This window comes from Acomys russatus, chromosome 20 (assembly GCF_903995435.1).
Source record: "Acomys russatus chromosome 20, mAcoRus1.1, whole genome shotgun sequence".
Classification (NCBI taxonomy): Eukaryota; Metazoa; Chordata; class Mammalia; order Rodentia; family Muridae; genus Acomys; species Acomys russatus.
Window position 1 is genome coordinate 48,356,662 of NC_067156.1, and position 26,858 is coordinate 48,383,519.

General features: G+C 48.1%; 1 protein-coding gene across 6 annotated transcripts in view; it reads right to left on the minus strand.

The window, feature by feature from the left end:
• Ablim3 (actin binding LIM protein family member 3) overlaps positions 1-26,858 on the minus strand; it is a 117,532-nt gene continuing 90,674 nt past the window's right edge. Inside the window, exons 10-24 of one of the 6 annotated variants that reach the window (XR_007832462.1) lie at positions 24,862-24,933; positions 22,876-23,031; positions 21,137-21,166; positions 20,430-20,559; positions 19,610-19,708; positions 17,656-17,703; positions 14,942-15,076; positions 14,090-14,154; positions 12,017-12,164; positions 8,977-9,006; positions 8,448-8,506; positions 6,520-6,580; positions 5,172-5,750; positions 747-1,301; positions 1-151 (exon numbers count right to left, since the gene is read on the minus strand). Coding sequence is in view for 1 of the 6 variants with exons in the window: in XM_051163385.1 (XP_051019342.1) it covers positions 1,188-1,301; positions 5,172-5,252; positions 5,743-5,750; positions 6,520-6,580; positions 8,448-8,506; positions 8,977-9,006; positions 12,017-12,164; positions 14,090-14,154; positions 14,942-15,076; positions 17,656-17,703; positions 19,610-19,708; positions 20,430-20,559; positions 21,137-21,166; positions 22,876-23,031; positions 24,862-24,933 (1,236 nt within the window). In the remaining 5 variants the exon portion in view is untranslated. Of the gene's footprint in view, positions 1,302-5,171; positions 5,751-6,519; positions 6,581-8,447; positions 8,507-8,976; positions 9,007-12,016; positions 12,165-14,089; positions 14,155-14,941; positions 15,077-17,655; positions 17,704-19,609; positions 19,709-20,429; positions 20,560-21,136; positions 21,167-22,875; positions 23,032-24,861; positions 24,934-26,858 lie in introns of all 6 variants that reach the window. The other 5 variants (XM_051163385.1, XR_007832461.1, XR_007832463.1 and 2 more) reach the window with 5 other exon arrangements.

Genomic DNA, 26,858 nt, shown 5'->3' on the forward strand with positions numbered 1-26,858 from the left:
TGGGGTGGGGCGAGAGAAGTCTCTGTTTTCACCTGTTGCAGAAAGCAGGAAAGTCAGTCCCAGAGGCCACCGGGGCAGAGCATGCATGAGCGGTGTTGGTCAATGCCTCATTCTGGAATCCCCTCAACACCCACACTTCTGAAAGCTTCCCCTATGAGACCCAGCCAATGTTGGAGCAGGACTGGGGGTGGGGGAGGGGGAGGGATGGGTGCGGGTCTAATATGAATGCACCGCCAACTAGGGACCAGTGGCATAGGCCAAAATTTTTCTTTGGGGTGTGGCCTATGCTCCCTGCGCAGGGTGGTGAGTGTGTCTAGATGGTTGCTGGAGCTATGGTGGGAACATTAGCCCTGTGGTGTGTAGATCATCAGGCACATAGATTGTAATAAGGCTGAAGAGTATACAGGCTGCAACAGTGGCCTCTCCTAGAAAGGGGCAGGGGGAGTGTGGGGAGGGTGCTGGGACCGCTGAGGTGTGGAGAGGAGCCAGCTGGGAGTGGTAGAGGGAAGGAAAGTGCCTTTTTCCTTTTCCTACCGTGAATTCTAGATTTGCACGAGGGAGTGGTCAGGACCAAGGGTTGAAGGAGAAAGGGTGCTGCGCTGAGGAGAGGCCAGGGCCTATCCACTCTGTACTAATGAAAGGAATGGGTTTGAGGCCCACACATTTAACTGTATCACCCCACGGAGCCCTTGGCTCCTGTTTGGAGGTGTGGAGAAAATTCTTCACGGGGCTTCAAAGGCGCTCACCAATTTGGGTAGGTCACCGCAGACCTTCCATCAGAAGGCCCATCTGTGACCACAGTGTGTGAAAACTGCATGGCCAGCATCAGCCCAGGAGACTGGGGAAAGGTCCTGAAAACAGGGAGTAGAGGCTCCTCCAGGCACCTTTTAGAAGGAGAGTTAGACCTTGGGGACTCAAAGGGGGACAGATGTTTCAGTATAAAAAGAATCCCCAGTAAAAGGATGGAGTCCCTTCAAATCCCTTCCCAGATTCCATAGCACTTAGAAAAGAGAAGTAAGGAGCATAAAAATACCTCGATGATGTGGGCTGGCCTGACAGTACAGAAAAGCGAGTCTCACGGCAGGCAGCATGTTGTTTCCCATTATACAAGAGGATGATACCGCGCGTCAGGATAGAAATTTACATACATCTTTATATAAATGCGTCTATACGTATAGAGCCTCTGCCTAGAACAGTCGGGCTTGCTTCTTCAGTTCATTCCTCTTCCAGAGGGCTAGCCTCTCGAACTCTGAGATGGTCATGCCGAAGACTTGGTAGAACTCCTCCTGGGACAGGTGGCGCTGAGTGATGCAGAGGGAATACAGATGGCATGAGGATGTGAGATGTGGCGACAGCAGCAGTCAGGGCACCTTCGCTCCGGGTGCCCTGTTCTTGGCCCCCCCCCGGGGTCAGACTGAGGCAGTTGTGTGGTGTGTGTTGAATGGATGGAGGTGAAGATGGAGCTTTTCCTGAGAGGCCTCTGAGGGGTGCTCTGGCTGCAGAGGCTTCCTTTGCCTCCATCTCAGGTGGGTGTTGACTTTACCCAAGCACTGTTTGTGCACCCTGGTTGACCTCAACTCTATGAATCTGTGCGCCATGGATCTGTGCATGGTACATGTGTACACATGGTTAATACTACCTAACTCCCCTTTGGGAAAGAAAGAAAGAGGTACAACCAAGGATTCAGGGTATACTGCCTCTTATTCATAGTTCTACAAATGACCCAACAGGCTGCTCATCAGAAGGGTGGAAGAAATCACTGCTGTTATTCTGCCCACTGAATGTCCTTTCTTCTCCTTCTCGAATGGAAGCAAGTTTGTCATATGATCAAACATTGTTCTGTATTTCACGGCAGGTTCCCCTCCTCCCTTTAAATTTTCCCTTCCTCTCTTTTCTCAGCAATCTTGAAGGTTCATGTCAAAAGCCTTTAGAATTAGAAGTATATGACATTTAAAATATAGCAAAATATTAGGAATTGATAGATTTAGGTAAAGGGTAGGTGGGTGTTCATTTTACTACTCACACACCATTTCTGGAGGTCTGAAATTTTTCAAAAATTTAATTTGAAATCGAGTTAAAAAAAAAAAAAAAAGAAGTAAGTGCATTCCAAATGTGAGATCCAGCATGGAGCATCACAGCTTCAGAAGGGTGATTCTAACTGTACAGAAATTCACTGAGATGTATACATTTGGTCTGATCAACTTCTGTGCACTTTTTATAATGAGGTTTATTTAAAAAGGAAATATATGGCCTATCTTTTGGCTGCAAGCTTCCAGGATTCTCTGAGCACTGAGTGTCTCTAGCTGGGTACTAAAGGACACCCAGTGAGAATTATGCACACAACTGGAACCATCAGCCAGTTTGTCGGCCTAGTGCCACCATGAGCTAATATTTTAGCACAGTCTTTAGAGTTAGGTAGACATGGATGTATGGCTTTGGGCAAATGAGTAATCCTTCAAAGACCCAGTTTCCTCTTCTAGAAAAAGGACCACCCTAGTACCGTCCTCATTGGTATGGAAAGAGTGAACTAGAGCACAGAGTGCATGGACATGCCTGCTTCTTGTATTTTATCACTGTGTGTGTGAGCTTTCTGAGGACTGGTCAAGCAGATAATCTGATCCCCATTTCCTGTGATGCTGTTCCCTTTCCATCTCTTCTGTGTTCGACTCACTTCTTGATATCTTCTATCACACAAGACTCACCTCCTCACTAAAGCCTCGGCACTGGTTGTTCCCACTGCCCAGAAAGTGCTCACAAAAGCATGGATAGCTTGTTCAGATGCCATGTAGTGGGCGAGACCCTACTCTCATTAGTTTGTTTGCAAGCATGGCTTGCTTCTCCTAACTCCCAGTCCCATGCTCAGCCCCAACCCTTCCCTTTATCACCTGCTAGCACAGTATAGCATTTGTGTTTTTCATCTGTGTCTGTCTTCTCACATAAGAATGCACGCTCTAAGAGATGAGAGTCTCTGTTTTGTTCACAGACACAGGTAAACAAATAGAACATCATGTGGATGATGATGATCATGATGATGGTATGTGTGTGTGTGTGCATGTCTGTGTGTTGCACATGTCACAGAGCATGTGTAGAGGGCGGCACAACTTTGTGAACACCATTCTTTCCTTCCACCTTTACGTGGATTCTAGAAATTGAACTCAGGTTGCTTGGCTTGCATAGCCAGCAGTGTAACCTGCTAAGCTCCCTTACCAGCCCTATTATAGAGCTGTGATAAATATTTGCTGGATAAACGAATGTCTGTACTCTGAGCTTCTTGAGGACACACCAGGGTCAGGAGCTGGCATAGAGGCTGGGACAGTGTTTCTAACTCGGAGCTATATTTAGATATTCCCGGGGCAATTTATCCTGGATTAAGTGGGTTAACCTGAGCTCCTCCTCAGGTTGTGACTTTACCTGGTCCGGGATGGGAACCATGTGTGATGGAAGTTCTGATGCTTGGGAAACTTGAGCTCACTGGGCCCCAATTTTGGGGGACCTGAGTAGCATACACGCCTTGAAGGTTGGCTCTTTTGAGATGGCTGGGAGCTGTCCCTTTCAGCACCTGAAGCGTCTTGTTAGGAAGATGGGGAAAAAGTCACCCACTGTTCTTGGGCTGCTAACTCAGCACACTAGAGCTGGGGACAGTTACAGAGCTCCTTGTCCCACCTGAATCTCCCACCTTCTGCCTCCACCCCTAGGTGAATTCCTCAGTGCCAGAGCAAAGCGGGTTCCCATGCTCTTCCGGCATTCAAGTCCGCCAGTGTGTTCTGACATCTCCCCTAAGCAGGTCCTATGGTGCAGGACAGTCTTTCCCATAGGAGCTCAGGGTCAGCAGAGGAAATGTTAACAATGAGAGTGAGGGGTGCTTGAACAACACTTGGGTGCAGGCAAAGGGAGGCTGGAGGACCAGGCATGTGACCCATCCTAGGGGAGGACTTGAGAAGGATTTGGATACTGTGATCTCTAGAAATGAGACAGCCACAGGATAGGAAGGGCATTTAGGGAGAGTTAAATAAAGGCATGGGAAGGACAGGGCAATGCATATTTCAGATCAGAGGTAGCCTGGGGTGGGCACTCTATGCTCAGTAACGTATACTGCCCAGTGCCATGTCCAGGGCCCCTCTGCACTTTTCTCATACTGTTTCAACTGCTCATGACGCTTCGCTCCATGTCCATCCAAACCCATCTTGCTACAAGTCTGTGTCAAACAAGCAGGACTTAGTGACATTCTTTTGATGAGCAGGACCCTAACATGGAATGAACTACTTATCCCTTGGCTCGTTGCCAAACTCCACTCAGGGCTTTGATGTACACCCTCATCTGCTCTTGGAATCTCGAGGGAGGTACCAGCAGGATGCACTCGGCTTCATCGCGGTCATCACTTGGATGAAGCGCCCACCCAGCGATGGCAGAAGTGGCGTGAGGAACTGTGGCTTGGGGCTTATTTATGCTTTTGCCCTCTAGGCAGAGCAGTCTGCCTCATTCCTCGTACCCATCACAAGGCCCTGCTTTAGTATAGCCCTGAGTATGCAGGGACCAAAGCAAGTTGTTCTGCAGACAGAACATCAGCTCCGGGCGAGGACACTGGCAGCTGTGCACCCCAGACACCGACTAGGCTGAAGAGTGGACAGTGCCAAACAGCACAGTGGTTGAGCTGTGTAAACTCACTCCTGTCTCTGCTTTTGCATCAAGCTCCAAACGATACTTAAATTACTCATTCTGTCCTAAGCTGGGTCAGCTCTGAGATCTATGAGATGTCTTCAATCCCAAAGGTCTTCCTTAATCCCTTCCTTCAATGCCAAAGGTTGTACTGTGCCAGGCATGTCCAACGTGTGCCCTGAAATGGCTATGGATGCAGCCTAACATAAAACCATAGACTTGCTTAAAACATTAGATTCTTTTTTTTTTTTTTTTTGGTTTTTCGAGACAGGGTTTCTCTGTGTAGCCTTGGCCATCCTGGACTCACTTTGTAGACCAGGCTGGCTTTGAACTCACAGCGATCCACCTGCCTCTGCCTCCCGAGTGCTGGGATTAAAGGCGTGCGCCACCACACCCGGCAAAACATTAGATTCTTGTGTGATTTTTTTCTTCTTTAAAAAGAGGTTCTTGAGTGTGAATTTATAGATGACAATGTCATGTTACAATGTCAAAAAATGGTATGTGCCTGTACCTACCTCTAAGCGAGTCCGGTCCACATCCTTTGGCAGCCGGTTTCTTCCTCTTGTGGTCACCAGCAGGAGCTCATATGGGTAGATCTAAGGAGAAAGGGGGCATGTCTAGCCTGGGTGAGGGGGGTGATTTTGCCTTTTCCAGATGCAGTTTGAGCCTGGGCTCCTTCTTCTATCCCCTAAGGCCAGCCATTTAGTCAAAAGGAAGGGCTGAGTCTGCTCTCCTTGGGTTGGCATGGTCCCCAGAATGCCCTATCATTGCTATAGATAAATTTGGTGGTGGCATTTGACATTTATGTGAGCCAAAGGCCTTCTGAATCTAAGTGTCTAATAGTTGGTGGCTGTTAAGCTGCCCAGTTGGTGCCCGTGGTGTCCCAGAATCCTTAGGGACAGGAAAAGGGTTAGAGGAGACCCAGGGAGGGCTCAAGGACAACGGACCAAGGAGAGACAATGTTAGTCTGAAAGATTCTTCATCTATGCATCTTCTCTGCATAGATGGTGCTGCCATCCTCTTGCTGCTCCCCAAGGTAGTGGTTCCCAGAATCCTGAAGACCCCCAGGGTCTATGTGTTCTTTACCTTGTACTCTGCAAAGAGAAAAAAAAAAGGACATGCAGCAGACAGAACCCACCTCTGGGCTGTACGTCACTATGCTGGCCTGTACGTCACTATGCTGGCCTGTGTCTTGGTATCTCAGGGGTCTGGTCACCACACAATGATTGCTCTAAGCTATGAGAATCCCTGTCTTCCTGAGTTCACCATGGAGGTGCATCCAGGCTGGTGTGAGCATGAGGGAGGGGCCGCCCGTTCCTGAGATGGCTTTATGGGAAAGTAGCTTTTGAGCTATGTACAAAAGGAAGAAGAAGACTCTGAGACAATGGAGCCTGGGGACATGATTTCTATCCTCTAGGGGTCCTTGGAGGCTGTGATATGATCGCTCAAGCCGGGCTCCAAGCAGCCAGCGGAGCCTGGCACAAGAGCTTTCCTGGCAGAGAGCATGGATCTCACGGGGAATTTTCTGGGAACAATGTGAAGCTGGCTCTGATTGTCTCCCGCTACCAAGTCTGACTGGAAGCTGTAGCTCATCAGTACAGGGTAATGCACACTCTCGGATGCTCTGAGAGCCAGGATGGGACAGATGGCCTGGAAAGCACCCAAGGTTGGGGACGTGAGAGGATTAGGGAAGAGTAGGGAAAGGAAAGAGTGGAAGTGTGAGGGAGTGGGAACTCGGGGTTTGGACAGAGCCCACCTGCAGTGGTTCGCAGGTCAAGCAACAGTTATGAGCACTCCATCCGGAGACTCTGGGAAGTCTCGGAAGAGGGCTTTGCCCCTGCAGCTCCAGCCAGCAGCACTCACCTCGCATGCCCCAGTTGACGGCGTTCATGCTGTCGTAGTGGAAGAGATCTGCGCTGGGTGTCTGTGGGGAACATAGAGCCAGGCTGGCCTGAGAAGCTCACTCCTGCTTCCCAGAAGCACTTGCCTACCTCCAGGAAGTAGAGCAGGCCTGAGGCAGGGGACTCTGTCAGTAGCAACACAATTCACTGTGTTCTTCCTGCAATTTAGTCCCAGCACACAGTAGACAACCAGTATGAAACCACCCGTTCAGTGGGATGGCTTTTGTACAAGATCTTCCCTCACAGGTCTGTTGACGACTGCAAGTCAGCCCTTCCAAAAACTCTTAACCTTCTTTATCCTGATCCACTTTGGATGCACTTGGATTTATTTCACATTATTACATATGAATACTTTATTTCCCCTTACAATAATCTAAACTCTGGGGCTGGAGAGATGGCTCAGCCATTAAAGGCTAGGCTCACAACCAACAAAACAAAACAAAACAAAACAAAACAAAAAAAACCTTCAGAGAGAAGAAATGTGAAAAAAGTGTTTGGCCTATATGTATGTATGTGCACTGTGTGTGTACCTAGTGCCTATGGAGGTTAGAAGTAGTCATTTGATGCCTTGGAATTCGAGTTATAGACACTGTCAATCACCATGTAGGTGCTGGGAACCAAACCTGGGTCGTTTGCAAGAGTATCCAATGCTCTTAACCACTGAGCCATCTCTCTAGGCCCTGGACAGGGATCTTTTGTGTTGGTCACTTGCAGCTTTTAAGCTCTCAGAGCAGAACCTGACATGTGGCAGAGGCTCTCAGGCAATATGCTGAATAAATGAACGGACGTGTGATCTGAGTGCACTGAAGACAGGCTTCCCCACTGGCCAGGGCCACAAATAGCAAACATTCTCTCCAGCAGGGCCTTGTGTGTCTCACTCTAAGTCTCCCAGTAGAGCTATGGCTTCCACTCCTGGCTCACTTGCAGCACCCAGCCTATACAACAGACAGAAGGATCCCACTAAAAATGCAGGTTGGGGTCACAGGGCACATCTACCCTCTGAAGCTCCTCCCTGGGGTGTACAGATTCTAATGATATTCCTATCTGGCTTCAAGTCCCCACTCTTTTCACTCTGGCCATATGACTGGAGACTGGGCTCTCTTCTGCAACAAAGACTTAGGTACCTGCTTCTCTGCAGGTCTTAAGAGTGTTGAGCAGCCCCCGCCCCTGCCCCCCATGCCCTGATTTTTGTTTAAATTTACTCCCATCTCATCATCTTTCTACCTACTTGGCTATTTTTCATCTTGGCACTTCTGGCTGCCTGACTGTCCCCCCCCCCCCCTTTTTTTTAAAATTAAACTTAGTGTTCATCTTCTAACTAGGACTGCGAACTTCATAGGAAAAACAACTTCGCTCACTGTAGGATCCCTCAGGACCTGGAACAGTGCCCAGCACTTAGTAGGTGCTTAAAAGTCAACACTTGGTCACAGTGTCCCTGTCCTCATCACTTGTTCAGGTTTGCGGCGGCGTCCCCCCTCGCTTTCCAGTCACCACACTAGATCACTGAGTAGATGGAGGTTTTATGAGCTTAAAAGGCTTCAATCCTGCTTCTCCCATTCATCATGTGTGAGACTCTAGCCAGGTGCCTCCCATCTTTTTGCCTTCATTGCTCCACCCGCAAAACAGGCCTCACTTCAGTGACTGCCTTGCCTGAGGCGTGAAGGTCGCTGGTGCTGGTAAAGCCAGCATGTGGCACAGAGTTCTTTCTAGCCTCTCCTGGGGCCTCTTTCTACTGGGTGACCAAAGGGAGGGGGGAGCTACTACCATTTTCAGCAACCCCACCTCCACTGCAAGGCCTCGACTCAGTTCTACCCATGTTATCACTATGGTTAGAGTGTTAGCATCGGGGGGGGGGGTGCGGGGGGAAGGCTCCCAGCACAGCCCTCTTACCCTGTGCAGCCCATTTCTCCTGTAGGCAGGCAGTGAGGCAGATTTGGAGATGAGGGGATCTGAAAAGGAGCCAGAAAGGTTGTCAGCATCTCTGAGGCAAGGTTCCTCCCCCCGGGGCCATCTGGGGAGTAGCCTCAACCTAGTGGGAAATAAGTGGGATTCAGGGGATACTAAGTTCTCCTGAAGATTTCCAGCCTGGAACTCTAGGCCCATCGGAAGCACCCACTTACACACACTGACCATCACTTATACACATCCACTCTCTTAGGACAGATGTCTGTGTTTTGGCCACAGGCCTTGCGACTGGAGTTAAGCTCAGAACCAGCCAGGCAGGCTCCCAGGTGGGTGCAAGAGACAGGTTCTCTTTCCTTCTCTTTGGGAGAACCCCAAGTGGAGACCCACAATTTATGATGATGATGGGTGGATGAACTTATGCTAGGATTCTGTCAACAGAGCTATGGGGAGCTGTGATTGCCTTGGCTCTGTCTTTACAGACCGAGGGGTGGACGGTGGGGCAGGCAGAACATACCACTGTCGGCCAGGTAGTGTGAACGAGGGGCTGCAAAAAAAAAAAAAAAAAAAAATAGAAAAGAAAACTCCAGATCAGTGCTCATGAGTATAGACTGGCGTGGTGACATTTATTGTTCACAACAAAACATGGCTTCATACTCAAAGACTCTGGCTGATGGGAAGGTGGGGGCCTCAGTCAGCATCAGTTCCAATTAGTCAGTTTCTTTCTGTTGAATCTAAATACCACCTTTTCTTTCTTTTCTGGTTCTTAGCACCTGGCAGGAATGCATGCTCTGGGGTATTTGTTGTACAGATGTAGCTGGGTTATGTATTTATGCATGTATGTATATATGGCTTTATATATGTATTTATGTATTGCGCTGGTGATGGAAGACAGGGCCTCACACATGCTAGGCACCGTTCTGTCTTACTCAGTTACACCCCTAGTCAACAGGTGAGTTTGGAGCAGTCTTAGTGCCCTGTAGAGATCCAGAGTCAGAGATGGAAAACAGCGCCCCAAGTGGTTAGACAGGGAAATAATCTCTGTTCTTAGCATATTCTGATGTCAGATAAATTACTTAATCACCCTTTAGTTGTATCGTTTGTGAAATGGGAGTGACAGTGTGCCGTTTGGAGGAACAGTGTGACCAATACATATGTGCTGTATAGTTTTATTTCAACTTGACACAAGCTAGAGACATATGAGAGGAGGGAACCTCGATTGAAAAAAATGTCTCCATAAGAATAGGCTAGGGGCATGCCTGAAGGACAGTGGTTCTCAGTCTGTGGACCATGACCCCTTTGGGGAGGGATAGAATGACCCTTTCATAGGGGTTGCATATCAGATATCCTGAAAATTAGATATTTACATTATGATTCATAATGGTAACAAAATTATAGTTATGAAGTAGCAATGAAAATAAATTTGTAGTTGGGGGTCACCACAACATGATGAACTGTATAAAAGGCTGCAGCATTAGGAAGTTTAAGAACCACTGCATTTTGTAGAGCATTTTAAAAAATTAGTGACTGATAGAGGAGGGCCCATCTCACTGTAGGCAGTGTCACCTCTGGGCTGGTGGTCCTGGGTCTATAAGAAAGCCATGGGGAGCAAGCCAGTAAGCAGCACCCCTCCATGACTTCTGCATCAGCTCCTGCCTCCAGGTTCCTGCCCTGTTTGAGTTCCTGTCTTGACTCCCTTCAATGATGGACTGTGATGTGGAAGTGTGAGCCAGATAAACCCTTTCCTCCCCAACTTGCTTTTGGTCATGCTGTGTCATCACAGCAATAGTAACCTTAACTAAGGCAATATGACATAGTATGCTAAGATACTTAGCAGTGGCGGGAGAGATGTCTCCGTGGTTGAGAGCATGTACTGCTATTGTAGAGGACCTGAGTTCAGTTCCCAGCACCCACATCAGGGGCCTCACAAGAAGTAACTTTAATTTCAAATCCAAGGGATCCAATGCCTCTGGCCTCCATGGGACCTGCACTCAAGTATACAAGTACACACACACACACAGACACACAACAAATAAATCTTTAAAAAGATATTTAGCACGGGTGGTGGTGGGAGGCAGAATGCCAGCCTGGCATATAGAGGGAATTCCAGGGCGACCACAGAGAAATTCTGTCTTGAAAAACCAGTATTTGGGGGCTGGAGAGACGGCTCAGTGGTTAAGAGCAAGGACTGCTTTTCCAGAGGATCTGGGTTCAATTCCAGAGCCCACACGGCAGCTCACAGCTGTCTGTAACTCCAAGATCTGACACACTCACACGGATGTACATGCAAGGTAAACACCAATACACATAAAAGAAACAAATTATTAAAAACCCCTATATATATGTATATATATACACATATATATCTCAAGACACACACACACACACACACACACACACACACACACACACACACACACACTCATAGTCCCTAACCCATATATAACATTTGATAGAACTGGCTTCATTACCATCGCACTCCGTCTTCAGTCTCACCAAAATCAAGATTAAGCAAGGTGAACAGGGGAAAGTTCGTAGCCATAGGTCCCCTCCAACTCAGGTCTGACACTGGCTTAGTTAACTTACTGGCTTTCTGGTCATGGGAAAGAGGCATAATGCTATTTCTCTCATCTGCGAAGTGAGTGGCACTAGCTTTTCTGCACTGTGTGGATGTCTGCAAAGGCCTGGAGCAGAGGAGTACAACCAACAATGCCTTCTATCACCTGGAAGGCAATGGCTGGAGATCCAATTTCTTAGCAGGACTGGACTCCACTGGAGCAGGTGAGAAAGGAAGGATGCAGATGGAACAGGTGAGAAAGGAAGGATGCAGATGGAGCAGGTGAGAAAGGAAGGATGCAGATGGAGCAGGTGAGAAAGGAAGGATGCAGATGGAGCAGGTGAGAAAGGAAGGATGCAGATGGAGCAGGTGAGAAAGGAAGGATGCAGATGGAGCAGGTGTTCCTTCTCCAGGAACAGGAAGTTGGAGCACTTGACAAAGCCTCCATTTGCTTACCTCTTAGTGACAAGGGGCTCAGCACCTCAGAAAAGAGGTCTTATATTTTTAATCCATTCAGAAGACAATATTACACACACACACACACACACACACACACACACACACACACACACATATTTGATGAACTCAACTAGAAGTCATGGCTCCAGACAGCCCCCAAGTGTGGTGTGACTACTCAATAAAGCATGGTCCCATTTGGTGCCCCATCTAACCCTATGTATTCCACACCCAGAAGAGGCTCAGAAGAATGACCCAAGAGTCAGGAAAGTGAGAGATCCTGGGGCTATCTTCATGACCAGCCTCTCCTGATTCCTTCATTAGCTCAGCAGATTGAATCTGGAAGCTGGCTATGTTCCAACACAATTCCAGTGAGAGGCCCGATAGAGAGAGATCCATTTCTATGAACTCAGTGATCCTGGGCTTCTGAACCTCAGATCCCTATCTGTAAGATGTGGGGCTCTGGGAAGAAAAGGCTGTGATTGAGCCTCACGGGGGGGCCTGGGCCAACGCAAGCAGCCAAGAGAGCCAGGGCAGAGCTTACAGCCATTGAGGGACATGTCATAGCCGGTGGTGTGCAGGGCCTCCCGGCTGCTGGTGGAGCTCCGTGGAGGGGTCCAAGGATCCGCATAGGAGCTTGACCGTGCCTTCATCTCTTCCTTCAGAATCAGCCGGCCAATCCCACTCTGGAGCTGGGGGTGAGGAGCATGCAGTTAGGAAGAGACAATGGAGCAGGAGCAGGAGTGACTGAACCACTAGACCCCGACAGGAGCCTCTGCTGACCCTTCCAGAACTCTCCTTCCTCACAGCTCTCATGTTTTCCTCTGTGGGTTCATCTCTGTTCCCCCAAGTAGTCCTGAGGGCTGGGTGAAGCTCTGGAGTTTGGAGGACCCAGAGGTCCTCCAAAAGGTCTAACTAGTGAGAGGATCACACTGCCCTATCTACAGCCACTGTTCAATGATGTGCAGCCATCTCCCTATTTTATTTGAAATGAAAAAAAAATCATACAATCTGAAAATTAATGATTCTGAAGCTTGGTCATCTCTTAGTAGCCACATGGCATTTAAAAAAATGATCCTTATATTTATTTATTAATTGTGTATACAGTGCTCTGCATGCATATACATATGCACACCAGAAGAGGCATTAGATCACAATATAGATGTTGTGAACCACCACCATGTGGTTGTTGGGAATTGAACTCAGAACCTCTGGAAGAGCAGACAGTGCTCTTAACCTCTGAGCCATCTCTCCAGCCGCACAGGGCATCTGTTTTAGGCATTCTCCCTGACTCCAGGGCTAGGAAGCCCCTCAGACACTTAGGCTGTCTCCTGTAGAAAGCGACGTGTGCTCCCTGTACACCACCTATGCATCGCTTCCTGCACGCTGGAGCTTGAGTCCCCTCTCAGGACTTACTAGCACAGCAGAGACACCGCGTGACAGTTCTTAGGCTCTACTGTTTAAGGAGCGATAATAAGAAAAGCAGCAATATTTTACAACACTTTTTTTTATGACTGTAGTTATTTGAGCCCACTCTAAGCGATTCAACGGTGTTTAGCAAATTTACAATGATGTCTAAAACTCATCTCCATGTCATTCACACAAACTTATGTGGGCTTTTACGCCCTTTCTATCATGTTTTCAAGGCTTCACTCATATGGAGGTGTTTATCATTTCTTTTTGTGTATGTATGTACATTATACATACGTGTGCACATGAGCACCTGTGTGTGTGCATGCATGTGTGACTGTGTAGAGGTCAGAAGTCAACTCTGAGCTTCTACCTCAGTCATGTTCTACCTTAATTATTTTTTTTTCTTGAGGCAGGGTCTTTTGCTGAAATTTACTGATTCAGATCGACTGGATGGCCACAGAACTTCAGGGACCTGCCTGCTTCTGTCCCCTCTGTCACCAGCACTGAGTTGTAGATGTGCACTGCTCTGCATGGCTTTTACATGGGTCCTGGGATCTGAACTCAGGCCGTCATGATAAACTGTACTAGCTGAGGATTTTTCTTTCATGCCCCCTTTCCTTTTAATGACTAGCTAATAGTGGATTGTATGGATATACCCCATCGTATCATCCATTTGTGAGCTGATGGGCGTTTGGGTTGTTCTTACCTCAGGCTACTATGATGAGCACTGCCATGCACACAGAGTTGTTTGGATGCTTGTTTTCATATCTCGCTATATAGAAATGGGACCGCTGCAATGGGTCCTATGGTAATTTTATGTTTAAGTCTTTGAGAAACCGTTTATCTGTTTTCTAGAAGGACTGGGCCATTCTGTGTTCTCACTAGCAATGTGGCTCCCCGCCTCCACACAAACCATTTTGCATGTGAAGCCAGTGCAGAGCAAAAACACCACAAGTCAAAAGAGGCTTACTAGAGTGCTTTCTTTTGTTGTGATGTTAAAAAAAAAAAAAAAAAAAGAGTGCTTTCTTTTTGAGCAGCTGGAATGTAGTCACTGAAGTGACTCTTGCTTGCTACTGTCTCTTCTTCAGTTAGGAACAACTGTGCATTTCTTCTGGGATGAGTATGAATTTGGTTTCTGTCACTTTGCAAATGAAAAGAAAAAAAAAGAGTCTAAACATTTTCTTCAGTGATGTATTCTGCTCACCTTGTGCATGCTGCGGTCAAAATCCTCTTCCTCTCCTCCAGATGAGAACCTTCTGGCTCGGGGCACTGTCAAAGGACAGGAGAGATTAACTGTGCTTTCTGATCTAGCCCCTGGCTCCCTCCCTCCCTCCCTTCCTATTTCTGGTGGGCACCCTGACTGCTGCTTTCCAGCCGCTGATCCCTGTATATTTTGGTTATGGTTGCCTTCTGTGTGTTCCCCTTTCTCTAAATGGAGGCTTCTAAGAAGGCAATGAGGTCACCCCGAGCTTCTTCTGTAAAGCTTTGTTTAGAGAGGAGGTTCTAGTCGGAAAGCCAAATGTCAAATGAATGTGGATAGTGATGGAAACTGCACACACAATAGAAAGGAACATCTTGGGCTGTGTGGTGGGGTGACATGGCATCTGGAGGATTTATACCTCCCATCTTTAAGGCCCAGGATGCTTTTCAAGGGCAAGAACCTGTTTTTTTTTTAATTTTGTAAAAAAATGTATTTATTTATTATGTATACAGTGTCCTGCCTGCACATACACCTGAATGCCAGAAGAGGGTACCAGATCTCATTATAGATGATTGTGAACCATCCCATGGTTGCTGGGAATTGAACTCAGGACCTTTGGAAGAGCAGCCACTGTTCTTAATCTCTGAGCAGTCTCCCCAGCCCCGGAACATGGTCCTTTGCTCCCCAGTGTTTCCCTAGGGTCTGGAGCTGCACCTAACACCAGCTGTGGAGGGAATAAGAACCTCAGTTCTATCCTCTCCCAGAATTCTCAATGAAATGATCGTGTGAAGGAGTGGGTGACTATCTCTCCTGCAGATGGCAGGGCTCTGGCCTTTGGCCCTATGGTAACACTACCTTTGGGGGACCCATGGTAGGTCCAGTACTCGGACTCTGAAGCATAGTAGGGGTCTGGAGAGTAGGCTGGACTGTACTTGGAGGCCTGGCTGATGTCTTCACTTGTTTTGCTCTTGGTTGCTGTGGACAAATCACCTGCAAAGGACCCAAGGACAGCACTTCAAGAAGGTAGAGTGTCTCATCAGCTTGGAACATGCTTTATATGCCTCTGCCCTGCTCTAGGTCCTGGAGGCAAGGCTACTTAAGATTAGAAGTCTCTGCTTGGAGAGCCTGGGGCATGAAAACTGGAGCTGGGCTAGCTCACCCACCTCCCATTTTACATTTGGGGAAAGGGCTTGATCAAGACCATCCAGCTGGTTTGTACCAGAACTGACTAGACTAGGGCTTCTTCCAGCACATTCTATGGACTCTCATGGTGTACATAAAAACGATATCCTCAAAAAGCCTGACGTTTCCCAGAAGTCTAGCCCTTTCCTTCCTGACATCTTTGAAGCCTGCTTTGTCATGGCTTTGAACTGCATCGAGGAAGGAATCGACAGGCAGGGCCAAGATGCTTGCTGAGTTAGGTCAGCTGTCCCCATGGCCTATTTGAGGAGGCTGTGTGTCTTGAAGGGGCCATGCACAGGGAGTAAGGAATGCGGGGCTCTGGTTACAGCCTTGCTGTTTGATTCGAGCTCAATCCTGGGCAAATTCTCCCTTTGTCTACCTCGGTTTCCACATCTTTAAGTGCTGGGATTGTGTGATAGCTCAGGCTCTGCCGAGCTTCGTGCTTCCATGTGAAGCAATCCTAACAGATGTGACCAATACACTCAACTGCAGATACAGATGTTTATAGGCTGACAGGGCAGAAAGCAGGGCTGGAGAAACCAGTGTGGCTCCCCAGCTACTTCTGAGGGAGACCTACAGGGAGGCTGTAAGGACAAGATCTATGTTCAAAGGACCAGAGCAGAAGGTTCTGGCATCATGGGCTTTCTTTCAGTCCAGGACTGCGCATCACTTACTCTCTTGCTGCTGCACCTGCTCTCTTGATTTGAGTCCTGGATGCTTTCTTTTCGCCTGATGGCATTTTTGCCTGTTTCTTGTGATGCAGCTGCCTTCACCCTGGACTCCCCCTGAGCCTGCTTTGTGCTATCTCCTGGAACCCTCTTGGAGAACCTCACGAGCCCTAAGAAGCATGGCTCTCAGGGGGCCTTTTCTGTATATAAAGGCAAACTATCCTCATGAGGGGCCTTTTTCCTGGCCACCTGCACAGATACAACAGGCTTACAACTCACTGTGGGGCCCCTGCTCCACCAGCTCTGAAAACTGAAGATGTCTCTTTCATTCAGGATCTTAGCCAGGCACGGTGGTACATATCTGTAACCCCATCAGTCAACAGGCTTGTAGGGAACAACCAGGAGTTCAAGGCCAACCTGGGACTGTATAGAGTTTAAGGCAAGCCTCTTTTCTTCCTTCCTTCCTTTCTCTCTTCCTTCCTCTTTCTTTCTTTCTTTCTTTCTTTCTTTCTTTCTTTCTTTCTTTCTTTCTTTCTTTCTTTGAGACAGGGTTTCTCTGTGTAGCCTTGGCTGTCCTGGAACTTGCTCTGTAGACCAGCCTGACCTGGAACTCATAGAGGTCCCCTGACTCTGGCTCCGGAGTGCTGGCATCAAAAATGTGTACCACCACTGTCCAGCCTAAGGCAAGCCTCTTAGTGAGACTATGTTCACTCCCAGCCCTGAAAAAGAATTCAGGGTCTTTGCTGCCCAGAGGCATTACTTGCACCTGCACTGGCCCTTCCACCATCGGATTAGCTGGGTCCATAGTACGGGATTGCTCCCACTATCTCCAAGCTCCAATTCGAGGCTGTGCTTTCCCCGGTTATCTGACTAGAACAGTGAACGAATGAGGGCAGCCAGGGTAGCAGCTGTGTCTGCCTCCTTAAGGGGAAGGCATGCACAAGAGTTCTGTAGTAAGGAACAGGAGGCCCCTGCATGGACAACTTTGGTACCGGGATACAGGTACTGGGTAAAACAACCAAGAGAAGATTTCTGGGCTGTGGATTCAGCATTTCTACTTTTAAGGGGTCTGGGTCATGGAGGAAGCCAGGGAATCTGCCCCTTTAAAATTAGTTCCCAAGGGACGGATGTCCCACAGGCCACTGTTTTAAAGTACACCAAATAAACAAATTAACGAGGGGGAGGTAGGGTACTTGTCTAGCATGCATGAGGTCTCTGGGTTTGATCTCCAGCACCAGGGAGACAAAGTCTGAAAGGAGGAAGTGATTTCCTGCTCCTTTCTCATCTATGAGCTTCCATCTGCACTCAGAAAAGCAGGAGAAAAACTTAAAGCAGAGGCCGCGGATTCAGCACAGGGGTCTGTGCAGCCCACATAATCATAGTGAACAGTTGTGAATTATCGACATTCTGAGTGCAGCTCTCATAGGGGTCCAGGCATTTTCCAGGATTGCTCTGATCATGGTATTTAGAGCAGCAAAGAGCAGCCAAGGTAGGTTGGGGAGGTGGTAAGAAAGGATTTCAGGGGCATGAGTAATTTCTTGCTCTTTTGAAATGACATTGACATCCAAAGTTACCATGAGTGATTGGGGGAGGGGCTAGCAAAAAAGGACAATGTGGTCTTGCATCGCCTCAGTCCTGGGAACCTGTGCAGAGCCATCTGCATTGTTGGTTATCACCCCCCTCCTTGTTTGGCCAAGCTCTATCTGCCTCTGACCATACCATGCCGTTTGTAGATCGGGGGTTTTCGGTAGATGTTACTTTCTCCAGCTGTCAGAGACCAGGAAGGGACAGTGGGGAGGGGAGAGAGAGAGAGAGAGAGAGACAGGGGAGGAGACAGCACTTGGTCAGTTGATCTGAGAAGAGAGAGCCAGTCAGCAACTTTTTCCAAGAGGCCACCATCTTCCCCCTGGCAGGCTTCCTATTCCAAAGCTGAGCTTTTATTCTCACCCGACAGGTTCCAGGGAAGGCAGGGGAGAGGGCAGATGCATACAAATGGTACCAAGGGAGGGGATGCGGGCTAAGTGCTGGGCATGCAGGAGGTGGGAGAGTGCTAAGCAGGGCATGGCGAAGGAAGTGTTCACTGCTTCTGCCCTTAGTGGCTACACCTCACTCTATGCAAAAGTCCTCAGGAAGCTGCAGGGTTTCAGCCTTGGCTGCATTGCCCTCCCCCTAGCGATATGCTGGGCCCCTCAAGAGCCATTGGTGTAGGTGAACCAACAGGATCAGCAAGTGAGGAGTGAGTGAATGGGGGTTGCAAAGTTGGGAGACAGGGTCTAGACCTGGCTCTACTGTAACCCAGTGTGCTGGTTAGTTTTTTTGTCAACTTGATGGTGCCAGATAGTATCATCTGGGAAGAAGGAGCCTCAGCTGAGATACTGTCTCCTTCAGACTAGCCTGTGGGCAAGTTTTGCGGGGGAGCGGTGTGTGTGTGTGTGTGTGTGTGTGTGTGTGTGTGTGTGTGTGTGTGCTTTTCTTGATGAATGATTGATGTTGGAGGACCCAGTCCATCGTAGGCAATGCCACCCCTGGGCAAGTGATACTACATTGTATTAAAAAGAATAAAGTAAGCTGGGCAAGCTGGGAGAGCAGGCTAGTAAGCAGCATTCCTCCATGGTCTCTGCTTCAGTTTCTGCCTTGAGTTCCTGCCTGGTTTTCCTCAATGATTGACTATAACATGTAAGTAAAACAAACAAACAAACAACCAAACAAACAACCAAAACAAAACCCTTTTCTCTCCTTAGTTGTTTTTGGTCATGAGCTTTATCACAGCAATAGTAAGCAAAGCAGGGCATCCAAGGTGGAATCTCCTACAAGGCCACACCTACAAGGCCATGCAGCCCCTGACTTTCTCTTGCCTCCTCTAGGCACAGTGACTTTGTTTCTGCTGTGCCCATTGCCTGGCATGCTTCTCCTAGGTCTGTCACAGCTCTAACATTAATGTCACCTTCTCCAAGACATCTTTTTCTGCCCACCTCACCTAGCACAACCTCCCCTACCCTAGCCACTCATGCACAATGCTCTGGACTTTTTGTTTTTTTGTTTGTTTATAGTAGCTATTATCATCTTTAATTACCCTTTTACTTTTACTTTTTTTTTTTTTTTTTTACTAATGTACCGGTTTCTAGCCATACATTATGAGTGTCACACCAATGGCTTGAGCAATTGGGTAGATTCTTTCTGTACATTTAAGTGTACTCAATATGAAGGTGAGATCTGGGCTGAAGTGAGCCAAATTGTAGCCTCAGGGTCCAGAATACTACTTGACAGCCCAGAGAAGCCAAGAGATGGGTTCCGGACCATCAGTTTACAGGCAGTGGCATCACGGTTCAAGCCAAAATATCACGAGGCAAGCACTCTTCACCATGTTGCTTTTATTCAGTCCATCAGCTATATAAAAGGCCAACACTTGGGCATTTCATGTGATCACCTTGAGCCTTCTCTCCCCTGGGCTTTCCTAATGGTCCTGATCAAGGTTGGTTGTATGGAGAGGGTAGACCAAAGCCCATAGGCATATTGGAGCTGGAAGGTGTAGGTGATTGGTTAAGAAACCCCCTCACCCCCAACCCTGGACTTCTCGATGCCTGTGCAGCATCAAGCAAGTGGCTCAAGCATCCAGCACCCCCGTGGAGCATGCACTCATGCTGGGAACGGCCGGCCGGCTGGCAGCGCCTACCTGGGATGTGAAAGTGCTTGGGAGCCTGGTAAGAGGTTGGAGTGGAGGACCTCACATCTAACTGGCTATGGTATGGAGAGCTCCGGCCACTCTCAGGCCCTGGAGCATGCAGGCAGTGGTCCCCAGAGAGAACAGAAGCATAGGAAAAACAGGCATTAAACACAGTGGCACTGAAGGAAGCGGAGAGGTGATAGCAGCAGCGGTGCTGGATGGGCTGGATGCCCCAGTGTGCTCAGCTCCAGAGTGGAAGCAGCTTGTGCTGTCATGCACCATGTCAGCTGAAACAAGCTTGGTCTGTTCCCTCATCTGACCCCTACCCCGCCAAGTCTGATTCTTCTAAGATAGGTATCTTTACCTGCTTATCCTCCCACCTCACCCTGCTTGGGTTCCTCCCTCAGTTTCCCCTTTTCTCCAGTCAAACACTTGTTACTCCCCTCACCGCAGGGTGACTATATATACTTTAACTGGCTGAGTGGGGCTAGGACCCTCAGGTGAGGACCACACCCCAACCTTGATGCTATTTGTTTCTTCCTGAGGATGCTTGAGCTGAAGGATGAGATAGAAGAGTCTTTCTCTAACTAAGGTCACTGCACTGCCTGACACCGCCTCGCCTGGCAGCTCTCTACCCACATTCCTGCGGCCTCTCAGTGTCATCTACCCATCTTAGGGGCTCAGTCAGGCCCACTAGTCACCTGAGTGGCCATAGGCTTCTAGAAAGCCATGACGCTATGGGAAGTATATATTGCCCCTGCAGCCCAGAGGCACTAACTGACCCGTTGTCCTGACTCTTCATTTCTCTTTGGGGCCTCCCTTGCCTTACCTGAGCGGTAGTAGTGATGAGGTGAGCGGGAGAAAGTGGGAGACATGCCTTGGCGGCTGTAGGTGGGGGAATCGATGTAGCCTGGACTGGAGGCGCGTCTCTGCCGGAGGTCCAGGTTCTCATAGATGTCCTGGGGGAGGAGGCGGGGCTGTGAGCAAGGCCCATGGTGGAAGGCTTTTTTAGCACTCAGATGGGGGCATGCAATGGAGTCTGGGATTCTCGGGGCTCAGTGGCCCCTAGGTGTGTGTGACTGACACACACACACACACACACACACACACACACACACACACACACACGCACCCTGAAGAGGATGGAAGAGAGTTTGTAGGCCTTCGTTCACCACTCCCAGCCCTTGGCTAGAACCTATGGCAGTCCCTGGAGTCTGACTAGAGATTCCAGAGACACAAACGAGTCTGATAGACACATGAGGTTCTTTCCAGCCATTCCCATCCTTCAGGTCCCTGTGGTTCAGGGGAGGGGTGGCCAGGGAGATATATATATATACATTTTTTATTTTTTGAGACAGGGTTTCTCTGTGTAGCCTTGGCTGGCCTGGACTCACTTTGTAGACCAGGCTGGCCTCGAACTCACAGAGATCTGCCCGCCTCTGCCTCTTGAGTACTGGGATTACAGGTGTGCACCATCACTGCCTAGCCCACTTTTCATATACTTTTTTTTAACCTTTTATGTATCAGACTAATTACCTGGGAGTAAGGAGATAATGTTCCCAGTGACTTTAGAAGCGAAGAATTTGAAGGCAGCCATGGAGGGAGCGAAGGGAGAGAGAGGAGGGCAAGAGGAAGGGACAGAACATGGTTAAATGGTGATAAGGAGAGAGAGCTTGCAGCCCTCTGGAGGGTACCCTCCCCCAGACAACACCTCACTTGGAATTCTGGGATGTCAGAACTGCTGGAAAGTGGTAGGAAATCTTGTGATGATGACCCCGCCCCCTTTCTAAAGTGAGGGCTCAGGGCCAGGCTAGGCCTCTTAGGGACCGGCTAGTCTTGTGAGCTCCGAGCTGTTTTCTCAATCCTCCCCTGTCTCTCTCCTGGTTCGTCTCTCCTTTGTGGTCCATGGAGACAAATCCCAGGAGTCAGTATCCAAATTTAGGGCCAAGCAAAGACCAGGCCACTGCTGTAAGTTGGAAGGCTGGCATGGTGAGGGGATAGCAAGCTGGAGACGCCAGCTGGAGAGCCAGTCTGCTGAGCCAGACTGCTGCTTTCAGCTCTAACCAGAGTCATGTTGGAATGTCAACCCAACATTGGCCAGATTCTTAATTTCTAAGACAAGTAAGAAATGCAGATTCTTATGTGAAACCTCCAAACATTTACATGGCAACAGCTAATTTACATTTCTGAATGACGCCTTGTGAGTGAACTAAAACCATCTGGGAGTTGGCTCTGACCCAAGGGTCCTGATCTACAGAGTTTCAGAATTGGAGTCTGCAAATACTTGACCTTCTTTTCCAGGCCCATCTTAGGAGCCAGAACTCAGAGACTCTCAGCACCGGACTCTTCAACCAAATGGAACCCAACCCCTGTTGGTTGCCCTGTTGCTGCCCAAGAACACAAGCTAGTGAGTGGTAGAGCTGGGACAGGTTCTTGGAAACCTGCTGCTTAGGCCAGGACTGAATTATGTAGCTCAAGGGCCTAGTATGGGGTAAGAGATCTCTTAGAACATGGCTAGTCAGGGTCTACCCTGTGATAATTATCCTGCCTTCTCCAGAGAATCCTCCGTTACCTATAAACATATAATGGTTTCTGCATACACCTGATGTTGCCTTTTTATAAATGTGTGTCCTGTTCTGAGCACAAGGTTTTTATTTTATTTTTATTTATTTTTATTTTTTTGTTTTTTTGAGATAGGGTCTCTCTGTGTTAGCCTTGGCTGTCCTGGACTCGCTTTGTAGACCAGGCTGACCTTGAACTCACAGCGATCCGCCTGCCTCTGCCTCCCGAGTGCTGAGATTAAAGGCGTGTGCCACCACGTCTGGCCCTGAGCATGAGGTTTTAACTAAGGTTTAATATGGGGGAGAGCATGCTTAATCAGAGTTTAGGAACTTCACTGTCTTTTGAGCCTGGTATAGTATCAGAGACATGGGCTTGAGTATTAGCAAGGTTTCTCGGCTGTAAGAAAAGCAGCTGCTCCTGAGTAATGAATACCTCAAGGCTCTCAGCTTGCATGCTGGTTCAGTAGTGTGTGGTGGGGACTAGTCTTGTTGACAGGTTATGCTGCCACTCACTGCTAACTGATGGACTTATTGAAGCCAAGATTTTTGGATAGAAGTGCTTTGTTTTTACAAGTTGGCTATAAATTCCAGGTTAGAAGGGTCTCAGGACGGGGATGGGGGAGTCAATACTGTTGTGGTCAAGCTGTCCATAACGAAGGCTGGGGACCCCAGCAGGACTCTTTCAAGAGTCCCAGAGAGGGCAAGATGCTATACCTCTCCATAACCGCATCTCTCCAGCATCTCGTCGGAGGTGTATCTGGAATGAGGCTCGTAGGAAATGAGGTCGGGGCGTTGCACCTCGTAGATGGACTTAACCTTGGGGAGAGCTGCCAGGTCTTTGTAATTAAGGATCTCATTATCCACTTTAGCCTGGGGAAGAGGGAGATGGACAGGAAAGAAGAAAAAAGATAAGAGAGAAAAGAGGAAAGAGAGGAGGAAATAAAAGCGAGGGCTTCTCTAGTTTCTCCTAAGAACAACTATTAGGCACGAGGGGAAGAGCTGTAGATGTTAGGGCAAGAATGCTCCCCAGAGGTGACCTGTTGAAGAGTGTTGCTTGTGAGGCCCCAGGCTTTACCAGAAATACCTCCCCTGAAAGCCACGATGCCTCTCTGAAGGACGTATTGGAATTATCTGCTAGAAGTGGAAACAGGCACAAACATCCCATAACTAGTGTCACAGACTGCAGTCTGAACTCCATTCCTGGATTCCGACTGCTGCCAGTCCCATTATGGGAGGACGTTCCTAGTTGTAGCCATCCTGATAACTTCTTTCTGGGCACTAGCTTGTACTCGATAGTAACGCCTTCACAGTACAATTCCCCAAACTAAGCGCACCGATCCTGCTGTGACTCGCGTTGTTCTCCATGCCAGGGGCCCGGTTCCTCTCATGTTCTGGTTGGGAAAATCTGCAACGAGCACAGCCCGTAGTCATGGTAACTTGTCTTGTCCTGGGAATGTAGCTCAACAGTGTGCTGGTGCAACAGTTGTCTGGCATGTACAAAGCCGGGAAGTTAATCCCAGCACCATAAAAAATGAAAGAAAAAAGTAACTTGCTTTCTGAGACAGTCATTTGGCGACACTGACCAATACTGAAGCTCGAGCAATAACTCTTGTTTTCACTTGTCCAGGGGAAGAAAGGACAGGAAATAGTGCCATTGATGGCCATAAATCGGGGTCAAAGAAGAAGCTGGATGTGAGTCTGAATGATCTTGCCAAGGTGTCAAAACCCACCTGGGTTGAGGACTATGTGTGGAGCCTCTCTCCTTGGGGGTGTGTTCTTTGTTGTCCAACACCCCCACATTCTTGGCCTTGTCTGCTTTGCCCTGTGGTCAGCCATGTTGCTTATCTCACGGCTCCCCGGCTCTGCCTCCCACTGAGCTTGGCTTTCTTCTGTTATCCTCTCCCTTCTGTTATTCAGCATTTCCTCCTCTGGGATGCCTTTTCTCAACTGGCTCTGGATGGTCAGGTTTCTACCATCGTTTGGTAGTATAGTAAGCATGCATGGTGCTTTTTTCCCCTGCTACTTGTCATGTCATAGCTGGTTGTCCGTGGCCTGTATGTCCAACGTCATGAGGGTACCAGATCTGCCCATCAGCATCTCCCCAGCACAGAGGACAGTGCTTATCACAGACAGAAGGCTCAGCATACGCTGAATACATTACATGACCATGGGACCCCTGAACTCATGAAACTCTTGTCACTTCTGCCTGTGTGAATGGATCTGAAGTTGGGGTCTGCTTTTTTTCTTTTCACATGTTTAGAAAGGTCTCCTTTAGCTTTGCAATTTCCTTTTTAGTTTCGTTTTGACAATTCTTCTCCCTTCTGCCTCTCTATTGCACACCATTCCCCATATACCAACACCATCCTACCTCTAACTGCCACTTTGACCCCCAGCTGCTGTCTTGCCTGGTGACAGTTAAGGAATGGGAAAGGAAGCACCTGGAGTTGGTTTTAAAATGCAGAAAGGTTTCTCTCATCATTATACTTTTTCATGTTCCTTGAACTCTAAACCATCCCTATGGTTCTTGGTTTACTAGATTGTGTGCCCGAGAACAAGGCCCATGCCTTCCCGATGCCTTGCTGTGACCTCAAGATGTGGCATGCCACTTAGAACCAGACAGGCACCACCTAACCCAAAAACATCTCAGGTGCTAGGTCAGGGGTAGGCAAAGCCCCATAGCTGCTAGGAAGTGTTACATACGCAGATGACTCGGTTAGGTGACCCAATGCTGGATCCAGGGGGTGAGATGGAAGTTTCAGATGTCCGTCTATGCTGTGGGAAAGATGAAGACACAGGGGTGAGAAACAGAAGTTCAGGCTTAGTGGGTGAGAAGGTGGGTACATAATGCAGCCCTTAGGGCACTTCAGCAACATTGTTAAAGTATGTTAAAGTAATCTGGCTACCTCGGTCCTCTGTCCTCTGCCCCTTTAACCAATATCTCTGTGCAAATAAGATCCAGGATGCCCAGGACTTCAGGGTGCTAGACAGACTCTGAATTTATTGTCTAGGTATATCCTGTAGGCAGCGTTTTATTTTTATTTTATTTTATTTTTTTATTTTTTATTTTTTTGTAGGCAGCGTTTTAAACAGAGCTGTTCATAAAACTTCATTTTGAACCATCTCAGCCAATAATGTGTTTAGTTTAAATGAATAAAACTGCGTAGTGTTCATCTCTCCATAGCTTAGTAAACAATGCCGAAGCAAAGGGAAGCGCACACGCTTGCGCAATATGCTGATTCTTTGCAGTGGACTCTTGGCAAACTGACATCAACTTAAATGAAAACCCTGAAACCGCTGCCTCTGCCCTGTGGCCAGGATGGATTACCGGCATGCTCTCTCCACCCGCCCTTGACCCCCACATTGGTGTGATGCCCTCTCCGGGTATCTCAGAGTGTGGCAGCAGGTGGTGATGGGACAGTCAAGATTGAATCAATCAAGGACTACTGGGAAATATGTGTGAATTTAGAGAGCTCAGATGTGCAAAAGGGAATGGTCGTGCCTCAGGATTGCTCACTTTCCTCCCACTAGAGAATGGCTTTCACCAAACCGTGAGTGAATGAGAAACAGAAGGTGGATCTGGGAAAGTAAATGAAGTTGGGACATCTAGTGACACGTCATACAGCGATGAAGTGGGATGTTTCATTTCAAGCTTCCTGATTAGCTGGAGGAGGACTCTTGATTTGGTGCTAACACACTTCAAAAGCTATCCCAACAACACTTAATTTCTTCTTTGAATTAAAGAACGTGTCAGCAACACTAGCTAGCATTTTCAAGATTTATTTTTAATAACTACTCCATTATCATTGAATTTTTTTTTGTTTATAGCCAGCATTACTCTGTTCTACATGGCAACCTCAAGTTTTATTTCAAAATAAATTCAGTTAAGTGAAAAGTGGTTGAGTTGCTTTAAAGGGGAAGAAAAAAAAAAAAAAAAAAAAAAAAGGAAATGGGTATTGATACAAAGAGGTGGGACACAGACACAGCAAAAGGCATTAGGGATTTAAAGAAGAACTCAAATTTGGGAAATTCTCCATAGAGGAGACTGAGAAAAATGACAGGTTGGTCTCTTGTACATTAAATGGGGGTAAGCCTCAGAAAGAACCCGGTGGGAGAATTCACATACAGATCAAAAGGAATAATAAATTCACAGGACCAGTTCTTTCACCAAATTCACATTACAGGGATGAAATGGCAAAGGAGAAGAGCTAATTAGCTGACCAGAAATTGTGCACGTGCATTTTTAGGTGAGAAGATTCTAGCAAGTGCCAGAAGAGACCCTTTAGGGGTCATGTTGACATCAGGCATGAGAATATGAAGGCACGTTAGAGCTCAAGCGCTGCCACTGCTCCCTTGAGGTACCCCCCTGCCCCCCAATTCCCCCAACCCCTCCCTCCTTCAACCCATATCTCAGGAGCCTCTCTGCAGCAAGAAGAAGTGGTGTGAGTCTGGGTGAACCCACCCCTCCCGGCAGTAGCAGGGTTTCAGGTTCACAGGCGTTAGTGGCATCTGTCAAAGCACAGCGATTTAGAGGCATCAGGGCCTCAGCTGGTCTGCTGTGTGCCTGGAGACAACACTCTGCTTTGGCCTGGCTGCATCACTGCTGTCAAATCTCCCTCTTCAGACTTAATTTTTCTCACAGGCAAGGTAGAGATACAGTTTCTTGCCTTGTCTGCCTCAGGAGGTTAGAAGAATCCAGC